The sequence below is a fragment of the Malania oleifera genome, chromosome 6 (genome assembly GCF_029873635.1).
Source record: "Malania oleifera isolate guangnan ecotype guangnan chromosome 6, ASM2987363v1, whole genome shotgun sequence".
In the NCBI taxonomy this organism is placed as follows: Eukaryota; Viridiplantae; Streptophyta; class Magnoliopsida; order Santalales; family Ximeniaceae; genus Malania; species Malania oleifera.
The window spans coordinates 18,643,806-18,662,439 of record NC_080422.1 but is presented as its reverse complement, the minus strand read 5'-3'; the positions used below and the strand labels follow the sequence as shown (position 1 = coordinate 18,662,439).

General features: G+C 37.6%; 1 protein-coding gene across 1 annotated transcript; it reads right to left on the bottom strand.

Moving 5' to 3' along the window:
- Positions 1-1,685: 1,685 nt before the first annotated feature.
- On the bottom strand, positions 1,686-18,172 carry LOC131157636 (uncharacterized). The gene is made up of 7 exons (XM_058111936.1): positions 17,455-18,172; positions 15,192-15,499; positions 14,084-14,818; positions 8,578-8,706; positions 5,243-5,446; positions 2,725-2,925; positions 1,686-2,188 (listed from the first exon to the last, which is right to left on the bottom strand). The coding sequence occupies exons 1-7, from the start codon at positions 17,711-17,713 to the stop codon at positions 2,066-2,068; spliced, it is 1,959 nt and encodes a 652-aa protein (XP_057967919.1). The 5' UTR covers positions 17,714-18,172; the 3' UTR covers positions 1,686-2,065.
- Between the last annotated feature and the right edge of the window lie 462 nt (positions 18,173-18,634).

The window sequence follows — 18,634 nt, the reverse complement described above, 5'->3', positions numbered from 1 at the left end:
CTTTGTATAATTTTGTTTTATTTAAATTTACATAAATCCAAATGTAAAACATTACAACCATCTTTTATAAGAGAAAATATCTTCGAATCCCAATATTAGGAAGTGTTTGCGACTTCATAACAATTTCATCCAATACTATTGCAAAATCATTTGATGGCTCTATCAAAATTTTAAGTTATCATTTCATTTTTTTTTTTCTCGCTTGAAATTTTATCTTTCCAAGTAACATGGAAAAGAAAAGAGATTGGACTTAAAAGCATATTGTGTACCACATAATCCCATTGGATAGCTCGTAGGGTCTCACGTCAAATATATTAACACATTAACACATATCATCATTTCTTATATGGTATCTCAGAAGCATGCTTGAATAAAATTCACCTTCAAAATGGACAAAACATCTTTGCTTAGTAAATAAATCAAAATCCTTAACTCACGCTAAAACATGAGAATCTGAAGTTGAGCATACTTTTGTCCATTGCAAATTGAGCTTTTGGGATCTATCTCATAATTTATACCATTCTACCCTAAGCTCATTGATAATAAATTAAGTTATCACTCTTGACATAAGGTAAATTACACACCAAGATTGTAAAGTAACACAAACTATAAAAGTGTTAGAAAGCATTTTTAAATATACTTTATTTAGATGTAAAACGCAATGAAATGGACCTTTAAAACTTAAGTTGAGCAACAAATTAGAGTTAATTTTATATTTACTTGATTTCAACTCAATACAACCTTGTTTTAATGTCACATTTTTTAAAGGATTTTGTGAGGTGATTTTTAATAAAAAAAATATATAAATATCTATCACTAATTAGAAAGCATTTTTAAATATACTTAATTTTGATGTAAAACACAATGAAATGGACATTAAAAAATTCAGTCAAGCAACAAATTTGAGTAATTTTAAATTTACTTGATTTTTTTTTTTATATAAAAGGACAACACCTCCTTTCTTAATTTTATTAATAACCCTCACTTATGGTGGAGGAATACCGTGAAAACAAAAAGTCACTTGGGGTTTACATAATAACCAAATAAAAAACACTCCATGCATCAAACCAAATAAAAGAAAAAAGACAAACTTATACCAATATCAAAAGGAAACCAACTAAACATACCTCATATAAATTGTACCTATACGAGGATTTTGATTTCAACTCAATACAACTTTGTCTTTAATATCACTAATCACTAATCATGTCCATTCCAAGTACTTTTAAATGTCAATCAAACAAAAAAAATAATACTTAAAGAGATGATTCTTTCTTGTACCATTTCAAATCCATTAATCAGACGGTACATTAATGTTTCAACCCATTAAAGTAATGCCGAGCCCTCATTGTTGTGATTTATACCAAACCATCTCTACTTTTGCAAGCCATAACTATAACTTATGGATGATCCATTCTCTTTACTAAGTGATTCACTTCATTTATATGGTATTTGAGAAGTGACACCAATCTAATACACCAAATCAAACAAGCCGAAAAATTTAATTAAGTTTCACTTAAATGGAGTTTTTTTTGATATTTTGCGAATCAAACCTAGAATAGAGGCTGCTTTGGACACAGTTGACTCGCAACCACAACCATAAGCTGCAACTTTATTAACCCACACATTCACAAATACCACACCACAAAACAAACAAATGCCCAAAGAGGGCGAATGCGTGCATGGATTTGCAACTGCAGCCAAAATAATATACAACTTAACTTCATGTTATACTTTTTTCCACCCCCTTCTGAGAGGGAAATTGACTACTGTTTGAAGAAGCACCAAATTTGCCAAATACAATTCTCCCACTAAACACAAGCCAACCGCTCCCCCTCCCACTCAGCCCCCACCACCTCCCCCAAAAAAAGAAAAAGAGAAAAAAAAATGCACATGTGTGAGAGCCCTAAAACCACGGGGATTTACTGCTAACACATCAAAACTCCCCGAGGACGTTAACATCTTCCTCGAGGTAAAATGAAAGAGCAAATAAATATATGTAATATATGAAAGGATGCCCCCTCAACAGGTAAAGAACCTACTTATATGTTAAAAATAAAATAACCTATTGGTTTTGCAAATCTGGTTTTAATGTAATTCTGCTTATAAAAGGTGTCATGGCTGCAAGTAAGGCCTTCGGACACTCTTCGTGTGGAAGATGACCACATCCAGATATTGCAACCAGTCTCTGCATATTACAATAAGTTACATAACATATTAGTTCAATTGGCAATTCCAGCTTCAAATCTAATTGATCGACCCATTAAGACCAGAAAAGCAGCAATTTTGTTGATATTACTCAAAACAGGAACTCCATTCCCGTGTTTACAGGCGTTTTGATTTCCCAAACAAACATTAGCTATACTTTTGTTAGGTACGAACATCACATGTTTGTGGAATGGGGTGGTAGCTGTAAAGGGAATGAAATGAAAATATGAACCATAGAATATGAAGAAATCAAATTACAAATTCAATTCCATTCCCTTCCTATGTAAAACGTAATTCAGATGGAGTTGAATTCCTCACCTGATTTCTTCATGTTCACAATTCAATTTTTTTATTCCCTTCTACTCCCGCTCCATTCTATTCCGCAAATCAATCATGACATAAGAGTTGATCGCCAGAATGGATGGAGATTGCAAATCTCACTGAACCCCATCTCAAAAAATATTTCATGGATGATTAACTTTTATGTACAAATAGAGAATTGTAGAGAATACTCACAGAGTTTACAAGTTGTGAAGCCATAACTTGAGCAGATTTTAGAGGTACAAGGGCATCTTCAGCACCTGCAATAACTAACACTGGCAGATCTTGCACTGCTTTCAGCAATAATGCTGCATTTTGTGGTGACAGGACTGTCTCACAGGACAGCTTACCTATCTCATGAATTGCTTCATCCCAACCATCTACACATAATGGGGCCTGAATGGATACAAAGCAGCCGAGTAAACAACATAATCAGCACAAAGAGTTTACTTTCACAGAAAATTGTATAATTTTTAAATTGCAAACAATATAGCATAATAAAAGCTAATAAGTATTTGAATTATCTACTGCAAAGGAGGATTTTGATAATCAAATAAGAATTCCAACTTCCTTAAAACCTTTAACATATGAGCTAAGAGTTTTATCATATGCAAAACCACTTTTTATCCTTTAAGTTTTAATTTTCTATGGAACACAGTTCTCAAAATCAGATAAATCACCGTAGGAATTATGATTCAGGATAAATAACATACATGGATGTTATTTTGTTAAGAAAGTAGATGAAAATAATTAAAATACCACCCGCCATTAAATAACAGGAAGAAGTTGAAGCTGCCAGAAAGTGAAAGTGAAAGTTGGCCCCACTTTACTTCATGCCACAAAACATTGGGAAACAGAAAGTTTGGTGATATAACATATTATTATGTAACTGTACCTAGTTATTTTTTTGTGCACCATTAGGCCATTTACCCACATGTCCATCAAAAGGCAAGACATTGAACTAAATAAATCCATTTAATTGATTCTTGCGCTTGTTTTCTTTAATAGCAAAAGATATTTTACTTAAGAGAGAAAGGAGCTAATATAAATTTAAGGATGACAAAACATCCTCAGAACTTTAAGTTTGGGGGGGGGGGGGGGGGAGGGGGAAGAGGAAAATAAAACAAAAAATAAAAACCATTCCCGTCAATGTCATGGAGCATTTAACAACCAAAAAAAATTGAAAGCTGAAAAACAAGGTGGGTAATTCTTTAGAAAACTGAAAATGGAAAACAAAACTATTTTCCGGGGCTGAACATTCCTAAAATTTTCTAACACTCTCAGACCTTTATTCTTCTTACTCTTGCCCCAATCCAGTCTCACTTCTTGACCTCTAAAGAGAGTAAGGCTCAACCTATCTTGTACTGTAAACCTTCAGCTTCAATATCCTTGACACCATGCTCCAACCTTGGTCACATGGGAGTAGGTAAAATAACATTGCCAGTAATAAGTATCTCCCTGCTCCCTCTCAACCAGCCCACATTCTGTGTCAAAATTATTCCCTTCATCATTCAGAAAAGAAATCCCTTTCAAATTTAACCCTAGAGTACAGTGTGGGTTTCATCCACGAATGCCCTCATAAAACCTTGAAGAAAAAACACCAACAAACACACTCCCTTAATCCAACTCATCACCCCATTATTTTTCACTATCAACTCAAATCTCCATATTCTCCCTTTCTCCACAGAACCATTCTTTATACCTGACTTGCACACGACAAGCGAAAAACTTCCACAACCATTTCTTCTAAGCATTTCCCGTGGGCAAGTCTAGATGTTAATTTTCTGTTCATATACCTGATGCATCACAATTGTAGACTAAATTCCTCTTAGACCAGGAAATTCTATTAAGCTTCATATTTAGATATCGGGAATCCTTTTAACATCCACCATTTTTCGTTATCCTCCTTTTGAGGTTACCATTAGGAAGAATGGCGTTGGCAAACATCACACTATACCATGACCAAATGGCATAAAGGTGCCGAGCTGTATCAATTTTTCTCTTTCTTCATTTTTCTTTTTCCAATTACCATGATCATATACAGAGCCATATACATGCAATATTTTTTATTTTAAAATTTTTCCTTATGTTAAAAATGTAAAGGAAAAAATATCAGCAGCAAAAATTTTAGTATCATACAGGTTTAAGAGCTGGCATTAATTTTATCAAGAAACAGCCTTGACATTGGCATGGCAGCCATAAATGTATCAGAAAAACAGATGGCACCATCAAGAATCAAATTAGCGTTGCAGCCAGAGTGTTGCCAGACCAGACACTGCATAGATTTCCCCCTTTTTCTTAATACATATTTTTCCTGCCAAACTTCCCCAGCAATAAAGACCTTATGTAAACACTAGCATTATCATTTCATCATTTAATTGTGCCTTGCAGCAGGCAACAGCTATTATTAGGTTGGCAAGGCAAAACTTCTACTCAGCAATTTCAATTAGTATCAGACATATTAATAGGATACAACTGTTTCTACAAAATAATGATTGGTTGTCCTTTTGGAAAAGATAATAAAAAAACAATTACAGAATCATAAGTTCCATAAAGAGATGTCCTTCGGTGTCCACCTAAATAAAAGCCTAAAGCAGTTGTGTTGGAATGGGGGTGGGGCAACAACATATTTCTGTGATGCTATGATAAATGAAATGATAAACGAAATATAGTCACCAGACCATGCTGTAATTCATGTGAGGTGGAAACATACCTTGTAGAGACTTAGAACTTCTGTAGTCAGCTTTGTAGCATCATACCATGCACGGCGATTTACCACCTGAGTAATTTCTGTTCGCAATAACGGACGAACCAAGTGCTTCTTCCCAAGAGAAGTACGCAAGAGAATCCTTGCAAAACCAGGAACCACCTCTCTTGACAAGCTTACACTAAGCAATATCACACCCTTCACCTCAATCTGCATGATGCAGAAAATGAAATAAGAATGAGCATAGCTGGCAACTGAGACAGAGATCTCCAAATATTTGTATTAGTGAATAGTAAATGGAATTACCAAGCACTTTCTCATAGGGATATGATAATGATGTTTAATCAAATTCATGTGTTTTGTAAATATTCAGAAAAGTTAATTTATCTGAAATTCCATGAGCATTTGAACTACACAGGAAAGAATAAGCCATTGTGTTGTGTCTACTTAAGCACACAACATACCTCAGAACAGAGTATGTACTAGATGGCAACACATTACTACGAGAAAACAAATAATAAAGAAAGAAATATATATTGTGACTCTCCTGTGATGAAGAAATACATATTGTCTCTCTCCTGTGATGAAGAGAAGAGTCGGCAGACTAAGGGTGACACAGAGCAGCAGTACAGGTACAGACCAGGGGGAAAACAGGGAGAGACCCAGAGAAGGAAGAAGAAGATGCAAATTGTGGTGGTTGGGGGGGTGGGGGAACTCGGTTCACTTTAATTTTCAAATTCATCAAAAACTAATTCTTGTACGGGTCTCACATCCTAATTATAACAAATCCTAAATTGCAAGGAATTGCGCATAAACCTCCTAAAGATGCAAGAAATTACAATAAACCCCTAAAAAAACACATCTATGCAAACAAACCCCCAAAAACAAGTAGGTCCACAATAAATTAAAAAACACACATAATAACTACTAATTAGCTAAGGTTGGGACTGTGGATTTTGAACCTTGAGTTTGCATTTAAGTGGATTTGGATGGAAATCAATAAAATTTTATATTGCACTTTGTCTAAATCCACACAATTCCAAATCCCATGCTTGAAATTCATGCTCCTAAATACGTGGTAAACACATTTGGGTTTAGAACCCAACAGTTTTTTCTTCCCATTCTTTGAAATTGGTCTTCAAAATGATCCATCCATTCATCTAATTCCCATCCTACATCATCCTGGCATTTGCCTAGTCGGTAGTGTTTATTACAAATATCAATAGTATAGTTTCAATAATAGATTGTAATATTAACTGATAATCAGTTAAATGATTTAAAGTCTGTGGCGCAACATCTATGCTGCACTCGAGGGACACGTCTTCTGCTGCCCCCTTAAAAAAGACATGCATGCTTGCGTACATAAATGTAAAGCCCAAATTATAAGAAAGCTGCCCCCTCAAAAAGAGACAAGTATCTACATATATTACATGCCATAAATTTAAACAAACAAACAAACAAAGAGAAGGTCCTTTTGAGGGAAATTTGCAGTAGTTAAGTACCCTCTTCAGACCCAATATGCATTATATACAATGTCAAATCAACCCTTTATGATCATAACAAATTAGAGATTTCTATTTTCCTCACAAATTAGGTGTGAATTTACGCCTTCATTATAAATGTTTGATGCCAACCCTTTTAATGTCTCAAGTTCCTGTCCATGTGTTGCAGAATAGTAAAGATATATAAAAGGACTATAGACTAGAAGTTGGTGTCTCTAAGGGATCTAGGAGGTTCAGGCCTATGCATACTGTTAGCTATTTGTGGAAGATGCAAGCAGCACCTTCAGAGGTGTCTGATTTCATATATTTGTACCTAGTAAAAATCAGTTCCATATAATCTGGCATCAAAGCTTTAAAAGGTTCAATTGGGCCTCATCTCAAGGCAAGACATGCCAAAAATGCCTTTAGGCTTAACCTGAAATAGCAAATCCTAAAAAGGCTAACACATTGCACGCTGAGATTTACGCATTTGTACAAAAAGGCAAACCCCAAAAATGATAATGCATTACACATTGAGACTTATGAATTTGTACAAAAGGCACCTTTTGCGTCATTTTGGTTGAGGCTTGCACATTTTTGGTGTGTGATTCTCAAGTTAGATTTGGTTAGAAAATTTTCAATCCATTTTTATATGAAAGGAATGTCATAAGTAGTTCATTTCTAAAACTCTTGAACCTCAATCTTTCCAAAATAATTAAGAAATTTAGAAAATAATTTGAACTTTGTAATGTTGTAGCTATCTCTTATTGTGATTTATGTGATGAATTCAAGTTAGCAATTTTATAATGTCCAACAAGTAGTTTGCAAATTATATTTTTCTTCTTATACATTATATTTGTCATTTTCTAATTTTTACTTTATTTTTAAAATATATGTAATTTTTTCATATTTTTTTATCTAAAAGTAAAATTTCCAAAAGGCTTACACCCCAATGCCACCTCGCCTCTTAAGGGTTAAAACACCTCACCTTACGCCTTTTTCGCCTTTTAAATATTGATCTGCATATCTCCATCCTTTTAGTGACACCAATATAATAATGGACAGATAGAATGACATGAAATTTGTTTTTGAACTTAATCTTTGGAAACTAAAATGATTGGCTAACTTGTATCAGCTCAAAAATTTACAAGACAAATAAGGGGGTTGTAACAGTTATTTTCGAGCCATGCCAATTTATTGATTTAATGAGATGTCACTGGGTCGATGAGACTTAAAAGTGTGTTTGATGTGACTTAAATTTTTGTAGCTTCAAGTTCCTTCTGTAAAGAACAAACTGGCAAGTTCATAATTGCATCAGGACACGGATCTTCAATCATCTTTAACAATTGATGCAAACTCTAGGAAGTTCATAAAGAAGTGAACATCCTAATACTTTGCCAAAATGAGCGATAAAGCTGACCATCAAGTTTCAAATTTTTGCTCAAACCCTTACGACCAGATTTCATCAAGAAAATTTACAGCTTATGGGCCCTTATTTTATATTTCAATGTCCAGACAATTCCTTCTCTGTAGACACTAGCAGAAGTATAATGACTTACTATACCAGAAGTAATTTAACTAACAAAGCTTAAATTTGCCTCTTTAAAAATATATTCAAGATATTGGAAAATCATAGTATTAGACTGCAAATAGCACCCAAAGCATGGGCATCAATGCCCACATATTATGTAGGATGAGTATGGTGCAAAATATTTGAATTTTGCTTTCCATAAAGTAAAGGTAATAATTTACTGAAAACATGTCTAGATGGAAAAAATGAAAATTCCAAATAGTTCACATTAGGCTTACTTGAGCTGAGTTAGATCTTGATGGAAAACAAAAACAGAGAACATTACTCACTTTGACAGAATTCACAGATTCTTGGGCTCTTTGTGCAGCCTTCAAGGCAAGTAGGCCTCCATCATCATGACCAACAAGTACCACAGAAGAAAAACCCATCTCCGAACAAAACGAAAGAAGCAAATCAACCTGGCACCATCAAAGGCAAAGCCCGCAGAATCAAATTTTAGAAGCATTCATCATAAAATATTTAAAAAAAAAAAATCAGCACAAGGACAATAAGCAGCTCGGCAGAACTAGAAGATCAATAATGTGAAATATTTATGATTTCCAAAAGTGTCCTTAAATAGGAGCCAGCTGCCACCTCTACTGCTGCTGCTGTTATTATGGATTTTGAACTTAGAAGAATTTACAATATACACAGAATAATAAAAAGAGGAAACTGAGAAAACTTTTCAAACAATGATATGTGACACAATTTCAAAAAAAAACTAAGTTGAAACTGTTAGGGTGTGGCTCGTATTGGTGTCGGCAGCCGCACCACCCAGCTGCACTTGTTGAAGCTGGAGACGGACGGCCACCAAACTCTGCCTACCATGTTGAATTGCAGCCACTCTGTTTGACTTCTTCCCCCTCCCATTTGTGCATATATATGTAATGTATGTGTGTGTAATTGTGTGTGGCAAGGTGGTGAGTTGTGTGGGCTTTGGGCTGTGTTGTGTGCGTGCAGAGAGCTGTATTGTGAGAGAGCTGAGAGCTGTGTGTTGCAGAGAGGTGTGGTGTGCTGTGTGTGAGGCAGAGTGAATCCTTCTAGAGAGAGTGAGAGAGGAGTTGAGGGCAGTAGCCTCCTCCTTCTCCTTGTATAATTCTCCTGGCAGTTATAGAGAATTTTGTGCTATCCCGTGGACGTAGGTCACAGTGGACCAAACCACGTAAATCTGGTCTCATATATTAGGTTGCATAATTTTTCTTGTGCGATTGTTGCTCGTAGATCACTTCCCAACAAATGGTATTAGAGTAAGGTTGGAGCTAAATCGCTAGATCAAAGCAAAATTCTCAGATTTGAGCATCTGCCCAGTAGCTCGAAACTCAGTTTTGAGACCACCAAAACATTCCTCTCGTTGAGACGAAACCAGCGGCGGTAATCGGAGCTCGAACGGAGCTCAGAAGAAGCCGCACGCGCTCACACACGCCACCGGCGGAAAGACCACGTTGCCACGCGCCCTCACATGCTCTCACACGCCGGCAGTTGATCGGGAAAGAGCATCATGCGTGCCCACGTGCCGGCGAAAGTCCGGCATACTTTCGGAGGTTGAAGACGCTGACGTCATCGGCCACGTAAGCGCCGAGTCAGCGCCCATATCAGCAAGTGTTAGGCCACCTCAGCGGGCCACAGGATGCCACGTCAATGCTGAGTTAGCTGCCCAGTCAACAGCCACGTCAGCACGGGCACCACGCACGTTAACAGTTGTACAGTGCCACGTCATTAGGAGGGACCTACGGTGGACCCCAATGCCACGTCAGCAAGTGGACCCCACAAGAGGCGGATTCGGTGCCACACCAGCAGTGCACCCCACAAGAGGTAGGCCCCAGGACACGTTAGTAGGTGGGGACCGTGGCGTCGGTGACCATTAACACCGTCAAGAATATTCCGTTAAGGAAGGGAATATTTCGTTAAAGTTAACGAAGAGTTGACTGTTTTTGACCGATTTGACCTGAAGTTTAACCGGGCCTTTTGGAACCATTTCGGGTCTGTTTTTCGAGCTGCTTGAACCATTTCTGAGGTTTTCGGCTGTTCCAGAGCCATTGGCGGTGTCCGTTTTGTGAGATTCGGAACAAAATGACAGGTGTTGACACTTCAAAGTTTGAGGTGGAGAAGTTTAATGGGCGGAACAACTTCAGTTTGTGGCAGAGCACGGTGAAGGATATTTTGGATCATCAAGGCTTGATCAAGCCATTGATCGGGAAGAAGCTAGATGATTTCAAAGATGATGATTGGACCGAATTGGAGATGAAGACGGTTAGCACAATCCGATTGTGTCTAGAAAATGAAGTTAAATATTCGGTGTTAGACAAAACCTCACCGATGGAGCTCTAGAAGAAATTGGAGCAAAGGTATATGTCGAAGTCCTTTACCAATAAATTGTTTCTAAAGAAGAAACTTTATCAACTTCGAATGAACGAGGGAAGTAGTCTTTTTTATCACATAAAAGATTACAACAAGATTTTGACCCAATTGTTGAGCCTCGGCGTAAAAATTGATGAAGAGGATAAGGCACTTCTACTTTTGTCGTCTCTACCAGCTTCATTTAATTGTTTGGTAACTGCATGACTCGTGGGGAAGGATACCTTGAAGTTGGATGATGTGATGGTATCACTTCAAGATTCCGAGACGTTAAGAAAGCCAATTGTGACGTCTCGTGAGCAAACTTTGGTGACTAATAGTGAGAGACAAGAAAGAAACAAAGATCGAAAGCTCCAAGGTAAACAATGGCGTTCAAAATCAAGAGGACGAGATACGAGCGAGCTCGTATGTTACTAGTGTGATAAAAAGGGGTACTTCAAGAGGGACTGTGAAGATAAAAAACGATACAAAGAAGAAAAGAAGACACAGGACGGTGTCAATGTATCGGAGCATGCCACATGACATGGTAATGATGAGGTCCTTGTAACGGCGAGCAACTTACATCGACAAAATCGAAGAAATGTGCAGTGTCGATACTGCAAGAAGTATGGCCATATGAAAAGGGAGTACCGGAAGTTGATGAGAAGGAACATGAATGCTCATGGCAGTCCAAACGATGATGGATGGGTTTTGGACTCTGGGAATTCAGTTCATGTCTGCTTTAAGAAAGAACTTTTCCATTCTTTCAAAGAAGTTCGCGGTACGGTATCACTCGATGATGGGTCTTCATGCGATGTCAGATGGATTGGATCTGTGAAGCTGAAGACACCTGTTGGAGCGGTCTGTATTTTGGATGACAAAAACTTCGTTCCAAGGATGCGAAGAAATTTGATCTCCCTTAGTCGGTTGGATTCTAAGGGCTGTCAAATCTCTGTCGCAGGTGGAGCTATGGAGGTGACACTCGTGACTCAATGATATTTACTGTGAAGGAGTCTCGTGGGCTGTATCAATTGATGGGAACCACAGTGGTTGGTGGTTTGACCTCGGATGATGATAGCGGCACATCTCCAGGGACGAATAGACGAGTTCGATTTGCCGATGAAGAAGACGGTACTCTTTGCATGGTTCAGACGTTTGAACCAAGCTATGATGATTTGCCTTGATCAAGTTCGTATCAAGGTGGAGCTGTGGACTTGTGCGTTGATACTTGCCAAGGTGGAGATTGTTAGGGTGTGACTCGTATTGGTGTCAGCAGCCACACCACCCAGCCGCAATCGTTGAAGCTGGAGACGGACGGTCATCAAGCTCTGCCTACCATGTTGAATTGCAGCCACTCTGTTTGACTTCTTTCCCCTCCCATTTGTGTATATATATGTAATGTCTGTGTGTGTAATTGTGTGTGGCAAGGTAGTGAGTTGTGTGGGCTTTGGGCTGTGTTGTGTGCGTGCAGAGAGCTGTATTGTGAGAGAGCTAAGAGCTGTGTATTGCAGAGAGGTGTGGTGTGCTGTGTGTGAGGCAGAGTGAATCCTTGTAGAGAGAGTGAGAGAGGAGTTGAGGGCAGTAGCCTCCTCCTTCTCCTTGTATAATTTTCTAGGCAGTTATAGTGGATTTTGTGCTCTCCCGTGGATGTAGGTCACAGTGGACCGAACCACGTAAATCTGGTCTCGTATTTTAGGTTGCGTAATTTTACTTGTGCGATTATTGCTCGTAGATCACTTCCCAACAGAAGCTTCAAAAAATCCAACCATCCATTCCAGCACCATAGTCATGCTCAAATGAAGAAAGAAGTATTAGATAATATTTCAAATAAAAATACACAAACAAATACATAAAAAAAGTGTGCTTCATCAGTACTGCAGCCAGAATAGGCTATGCAAGCTTACAAAAATTGTACAACGCAGGTTAGACCTACCTCAGGCTACACAACAGCAAAAGCATATGTGAGTGGAACCTACAAACAGGTTCTTTGTTCATATCCACCAAAGAGCGAACACTGACACTATGCTACTATTACCACCACTACAACTGCTGCTGTTGCTGTTGTTATTATAATTATGAATAGCTTATGTCTATTGGGCTACAACAGCAAAGGGTGCAGGCCTATTTGAATGGAATCCATAAACAACTTCTTTGTTCATACAATCAAAACATGAATGCGCTTTGTCAACAGTGAATCAAAATACCAGCACTACTATTGCCACCACTACAACTGCTGCTGTTGCTGTTGTTATTATTATTATGAATAGCTTATGTATATTGGGCTACAACAGCAAAGGGTGCAGGCCTATTTGAATGGAATCCATAAACAACTTCTTTGTTCATACAATCAAAACATGAATGCGCTTTGTCAACAGTGAATCAAAATTCCAGTACTATTAAAATGCAAGAGATTATGTCCAAATACCCACCAGTCAATACTTTTGAACATTAGATCTCAAGAGGTGAGATTGACGCAATCATAGAAGTCGTATACTATTTTCCTTTTTTGCTTGGGTCACTCATACAAAATCTAAAGAGAGTGACGAACCATATTTACTACCCACAAAAAAATGAGCCAAGGAAATCATTTATATTTAAGCAAACTCCAGTATTCAGAAGGTTGGTACTCAGTGAAGAGGAAGAACCTGGGAGACTAGCAAGTAGCAACCTCACACCTCATAACATCTAAAATAACCATGTGTTACACATTTAGAATAAACATGCTGCAATAATGAAAATTTTCTAATATTGTATAGAATTATCTACCATGCATTAATATTTTAAATTTTGTTAGAAAATATTACACACCAATTAAGATGACTAATGAGGGTGTCAGGTTCCAGTTTTCACTAAAAATGATGGTTAAAAGAAACAAGCAGGATTGCAATAAGTTATTCCATTCACGATTGTTGATGATGAGGGAAAATTAATAGTTCACCATTTTTCATGAAGAGTTCCTATAGACATATAAGTCCAATTTCAACATTATATATATATGACCAATTTCCAAGTTAGCAAGAAAATTTGGATAGAGTTTGTTTTTCTTCCACAAATGCATTCCACCATTCAATTCATAAAACAATTCACAAACAACCAGTCCAAATGTGGAGGTAAGGCTGCATACACCATCCTCTCTGCAAATCCGTGATATAGTGTAAGAGCCTTGTGCACTGGGTGTTGCATTTTGCATCTATTGTAAAAAACTCCAAGCTATAAAGGGTCAGGGCTACACCAAAGCCATGGGAGAAGCAATTCCAATATAAATTGCTATATTATAATTTTGATGCTTATTTTGTCTTTTTTAGGTAAGATACTTATTTTTATTTTCAGCCTTATCCAGCATAGAAGTGCACTTCAAATGAATCTTTCAATCTGGAAGAATTGAAGACAAATCCACAGATTTAACTTTGTTTCGCACAAAACCACTACTTATAGATGACAATCAAGTTAAGAATCAAGTACCTGGGTTTCAAGCTTGTAAGGATTAGGTAGCTGTTTGTCCTCCCAATCCTTTCGATGCGGCCTAGAAGTCAATCCCCAACCAGGCCGATCAAAAGCAGCAACTATACAACCAACCTGCCGAGCCAGCGCCCCCATCACATGCCTCCATGAGAAGACTCCGCCTCCAAATCCATGCACTAAAATAATGCCAAACTGACCATTTTCCTCAAGATTTTTCTCAGAAATCCTACAGTTCATTTTGTTCATTTGATCTTCATCAACAAAATCATCAAGGCTAAAAATGGGAATTTCTTCAGACAAAACAGGAGAAGTTGCAGAAGCATCTAATAGTGGATCATATAGAGAAGAGCTGTGAAATTGATTACTAAAGCTCCTATGAAGATGATATTGGGTTTTTGATGAAACATTAAAAGGTTGCCTGTCAAGATTATGCCTTCCTGGGACCAATTGTGTGGAAATGACACAGGAATGAGGTTCAAGGAAGCTGGTGGAGGACAGGGAACGAGGTAGTGAACCAGCCATGCTGAGTTTGTAATGGACAGTAAGCCCTTGGCATGAAGTGAACAAGCTGTCAATATCAGCAAGTAGTCTGACCGGGAGTTCTCCTTCATCACGAGCAGTTCCTGGAGGTTTTCGCCTCATCTCACTGTCACTTTTTGGGGTTTTCCCAGCACAAGGAGTGGGAGATCGTGGCAGCTTCGGGTAGCCAGAGAAAACATTTTTACAGGAAAGAACCTGTTCATTCGACACAGAGAAGATGAGAAAAAAATAAACAGAAGCTACAGGAAACGAAGTTACAAAATTGCAGTCAGAAAAAATTACATTTCCATGGCAGCAAAATAAACGGAAAAGTTTGCATTTTGATAGAAACAAAATAAACACCCACCACATTAACTGATCAAATATTTGAAAAATTAGTAATCACCTTTTCTACAAAAAAAAAAAATTTCTTCTTCTCATTGGATATGGACCATGACAAAGATGCCAAATTCAGAAAATCCAAACTCTTTTCAAAAAGAGAGAAAAGACTATGCAGTCTGCACTCAAATCGGGGATATATATACCTATATATTAAAAGAAAGAAATAAAAATAATTTTGCAAACTTACTGCTTCTGGGTCAACTCGGTGAAGAAGGAGCTTTCTCCGTGCCTTGCAACTTGCTCTGTAAGCAACCACAGTATGGCCAAGAGCAAAGACCACCGATGAAAGAAACAATACAGGCATTCCCCAGGATTTCTTCAAGTGGAGCCTTTGCCTTGTGAGGGAAGAGGAAGCTTCAGCCTCAAGTTCAGAATTCAGTGTAAATATACAAGCCTTAACTGAAAGAACAAGAATTGAAACAATAGAACACACTGTAACAGTCCCAAGATACGGCCCGTTGGAAAGAGCAGGGCCATCACACATAGAATAAACACCTGTCATCACAAAACAATGAATAAATACAAAAATTACTCATTTCTAGAGGTTTACTGCATTCATAAAATTTGTTTAGTTAAATCCTAAAGTATTGTAAACTGAGGAGAGAAAGGTTCACCAGTTCCCCATTACACATAAACTAGGTTCCGGTACAGGAAAAATAGCTGACCCTACTTAGCCAAAAAAAAAAGACAAATTGAGAAACTGAACTAATGAACAGAAAAAAAAAATCAAAATATGAAATGGATTGTCATAATCAAGGTTGTTAGGGATCAGGATTGTACATAGGATCGTTGGGAGGGTACGCGGGAGCAGATCATAGGATCGGATCATCGATCGTAAGATTCTACTTACAAGGTAAAATAAATTAAAATTTTATATAATTGGCAATTTACAACAACTCTCAATAAAATAATCCTTAAAACTTGGTAGTAACTTCAAGAAATTAAAACAAAAAATTTCAGGAATGTAGCTAGCTTGCTAGCTAGCACCTGCTCAGGTTTTTCCTTCAATGATTTTGAAACCAAAAAAAAAAAAAAATCTAAATAGCCTGAACTGCAGAGGAAAAAGAAAGCTACATGCTTTCTGCTTTGGGAAAAAAAATAGGTCTCTAGCTTGTCAATAATAAGAGAGAAAAAAAAAGGAAGAAAGTGAAAAGAACTACAAAGATAATGCAGAATTGCTACAGGCCTACAATTTTAAGCTCTTAGCCTGACTGTGAAACTCCCTATTTGTTGAGGCTCTCCGCTGATCTCAAAACTCTCAGCTGACCTCTATTGTTGCTGGAAGAAGGAATAGTCCAAGCATACTGATAGACAATTTAGGATTTGTCTATCAAGGACTCTAAGCTCTCAGAGAGGTTTCAATTTTGAAGGAAGAGAGCTTTCAAGAGAAGCTCAATTGCTCTTGACTTGAATTGAACAAATCCTAAAACATGCTCATTGTGTTGCCCTAATTCTGATGCATTTGAGCCACCTAGACCAAATTTTGTGCCTATGCAAAAGTAAAGTGTTTGGGCCTATAAAAATATATATTGGGCCTTTTTCGGTAAAATCCTAAATAGGAAAAATCCATATTCCATTACAAAAGTAAAATTGAGATCCTAAGATCGGTCTTCATGACATCGTACTGGGATCATACTCTATTGAGATTCTACTTACTAGGCAAGTATGGATCGTAGGATCATTGAATCGCATGATCTGGATTTCGATAACCATGGTCATAATAATTTCCAGAAATAAATAAATAAATAAATAAATACACTCACTGCAACTAAACTGAAAAATTAAATCAGATTCAGTTGACAAAATGGATCCAGGAAGCTAACCACTAATACTTGGGATGAAGGCTGAATTGTTATTGTTGTAAACTGCATCAGTTCCAGTGGGGTCGAGAAATGCCAACAATGCAAGTCAATGAACAAAAAAAAAACCTAGACTTGTATTCCGTGCTTCTCTTCTGCATTTTACTAAGCATAAGCAGCCAAACAGACCATGAATGTATTCCCAGTTTCAAAATTTGAAACAAAAAGGCACCACTTCATTTTTATTCTTTATTTATTTTTTTAGTGTAGGGTAGGTACCTAGTGGCTGTTGGGAAAATGCTGCAAAATGCAAAACAACTCATTACTTGGGACGAACAAAAACCTTATTTCAAAGTTGGATCTGCTTGATGGCTTCTCTAAATTTTGAAAACCAGGACAAGACCAACAACAATAATAGTTCAAATTTCATTTTCTGTCTTTTTCCTGCATTTTCTCAGCAATCAAACAAACGTGAAAGAAGAAAATGAAACAAAAGCATAAAAACATTTTTTCCCGTTTCTTCACAGTGAAGCAACACATAAAATCATTCAATTCAAACGAAAACGAAATTGAGAAAGTAAAATGAATAAATTGACCAAAGAGTTTTTAAAAATCGAAAAGAAATTGTAAGAAATGAAAATATGGTCGTACAGGCAATGATTAGCGATCTGATGACCGAAACCAGAGGAATGTCTATCAAGGAGCTCTTGAAAGCGTATCGCTGCAAATGCTCTCTAAAGCTATGACATCTCACGCACGTAAAGCTCGAAATTAACATAAACGGCACCATGACGTCTCCCATCGCCACGATCACCGGCGCCGATAGCACGATCAGCGACGCCACCATGGCCACCATGAAGAACACCGTCCGCACACATCTCCGCAGCCTCTCCAACCCGCCCTTGGCCATATCTGGACACCAACCACCGCTGAAGACACAAATTTCGATCAACTGACCGCACAAAAGTTACTGTTTTCCTCTTCTCCCTCAGGTAGGACTCGCGTGAGATCGAGAACCGAACAAAACCCCAACCAAAGACGACAAAGCTTCTCCGTCCCGCGGCGGCTTCTCCGCCATCCTACAAAAGACCGCAACTGCTGCCGCGCAATAATAATCAATTAAATTACAGATGCCGTGGAGTTTGTGCCAAGGCCGTGGAAGACGCCATAGCTAGGGATTCGAAGATCAAGAAGAAGAAGAAGAAGAAGACGAAGGCAGACGACGGAGAGGAAGAGAGATTGAATTTGTATAAACTTGGTTTGAAGTTTAAATTTTCTCTCTCCTCTGGCTTTCTCTCTCCTCCCCTCTTCTCTCCGTCTTCTGTTTTTCTGTAGGTGCGCTCCTTATATGCATCTGGGTGGCATATTTTTGCTGATTCTTAGCTTTAATCTGAACTGTATTAGCATGGAAAATCATGATTAATTAAAATAATAATTTATTTAGTTGGGGGCCACCTGATTCCCTGCCGCGAACCTGGCAGAATTTTTGTATGACGGCATTGCCCCTGGCCGTGCCCCGAATTATCTGCATACCAAAACTGCCCTTGCCTGTGAAAATCTCTTTTTGGAAATATTTTATGACATGAATTAAGATTGTTTGAAGCTTCTAGATTTTTGCCACGTTGTCATCAGTTAATTATATGAATAATCCGGAAGAGGAATTTTTAGCAAATAGTTTTAAAAAATATATATATTTCAACTTAAATATTATGATCCTCTCTCGTGATCAATTAAAGCAATAATCCAAGAGGGAAAATGAAGAAGAAAAGTTTAGAAAAAAAAAATATTTTCACTTAAGTATTATGATTCTCGCATTTGCGAGATCCATTAT

What these genes read in the sequence shown, in the direction of transcription:
- LOC131157636 (XM_058111936.1), bottom strand. Translation starts at nt 17,713, where the DNA reads ATGGCCAAGGGCGGGTTGGAGAGGCTGCGGAGATGTGTGCGGACGGTG. An exon ending in CAGATCGCTAATCATTGCCT is followed by an intron (nt 15,500 to 17,454) that starts GTACGACCATAT and finishes TTGTGATGACAG; the next exon opens with GTGTTTATTCTATGTGTGAT. An exon ending in AAGTTCTAAGTCTCTACAAG is followed by an intron (nt 2,926 to 5,242) that starts GTATGTTTCCAC and finishes GTATCCATTCAG; the next exon opens with GCCCCATTATGTGTAGATGG.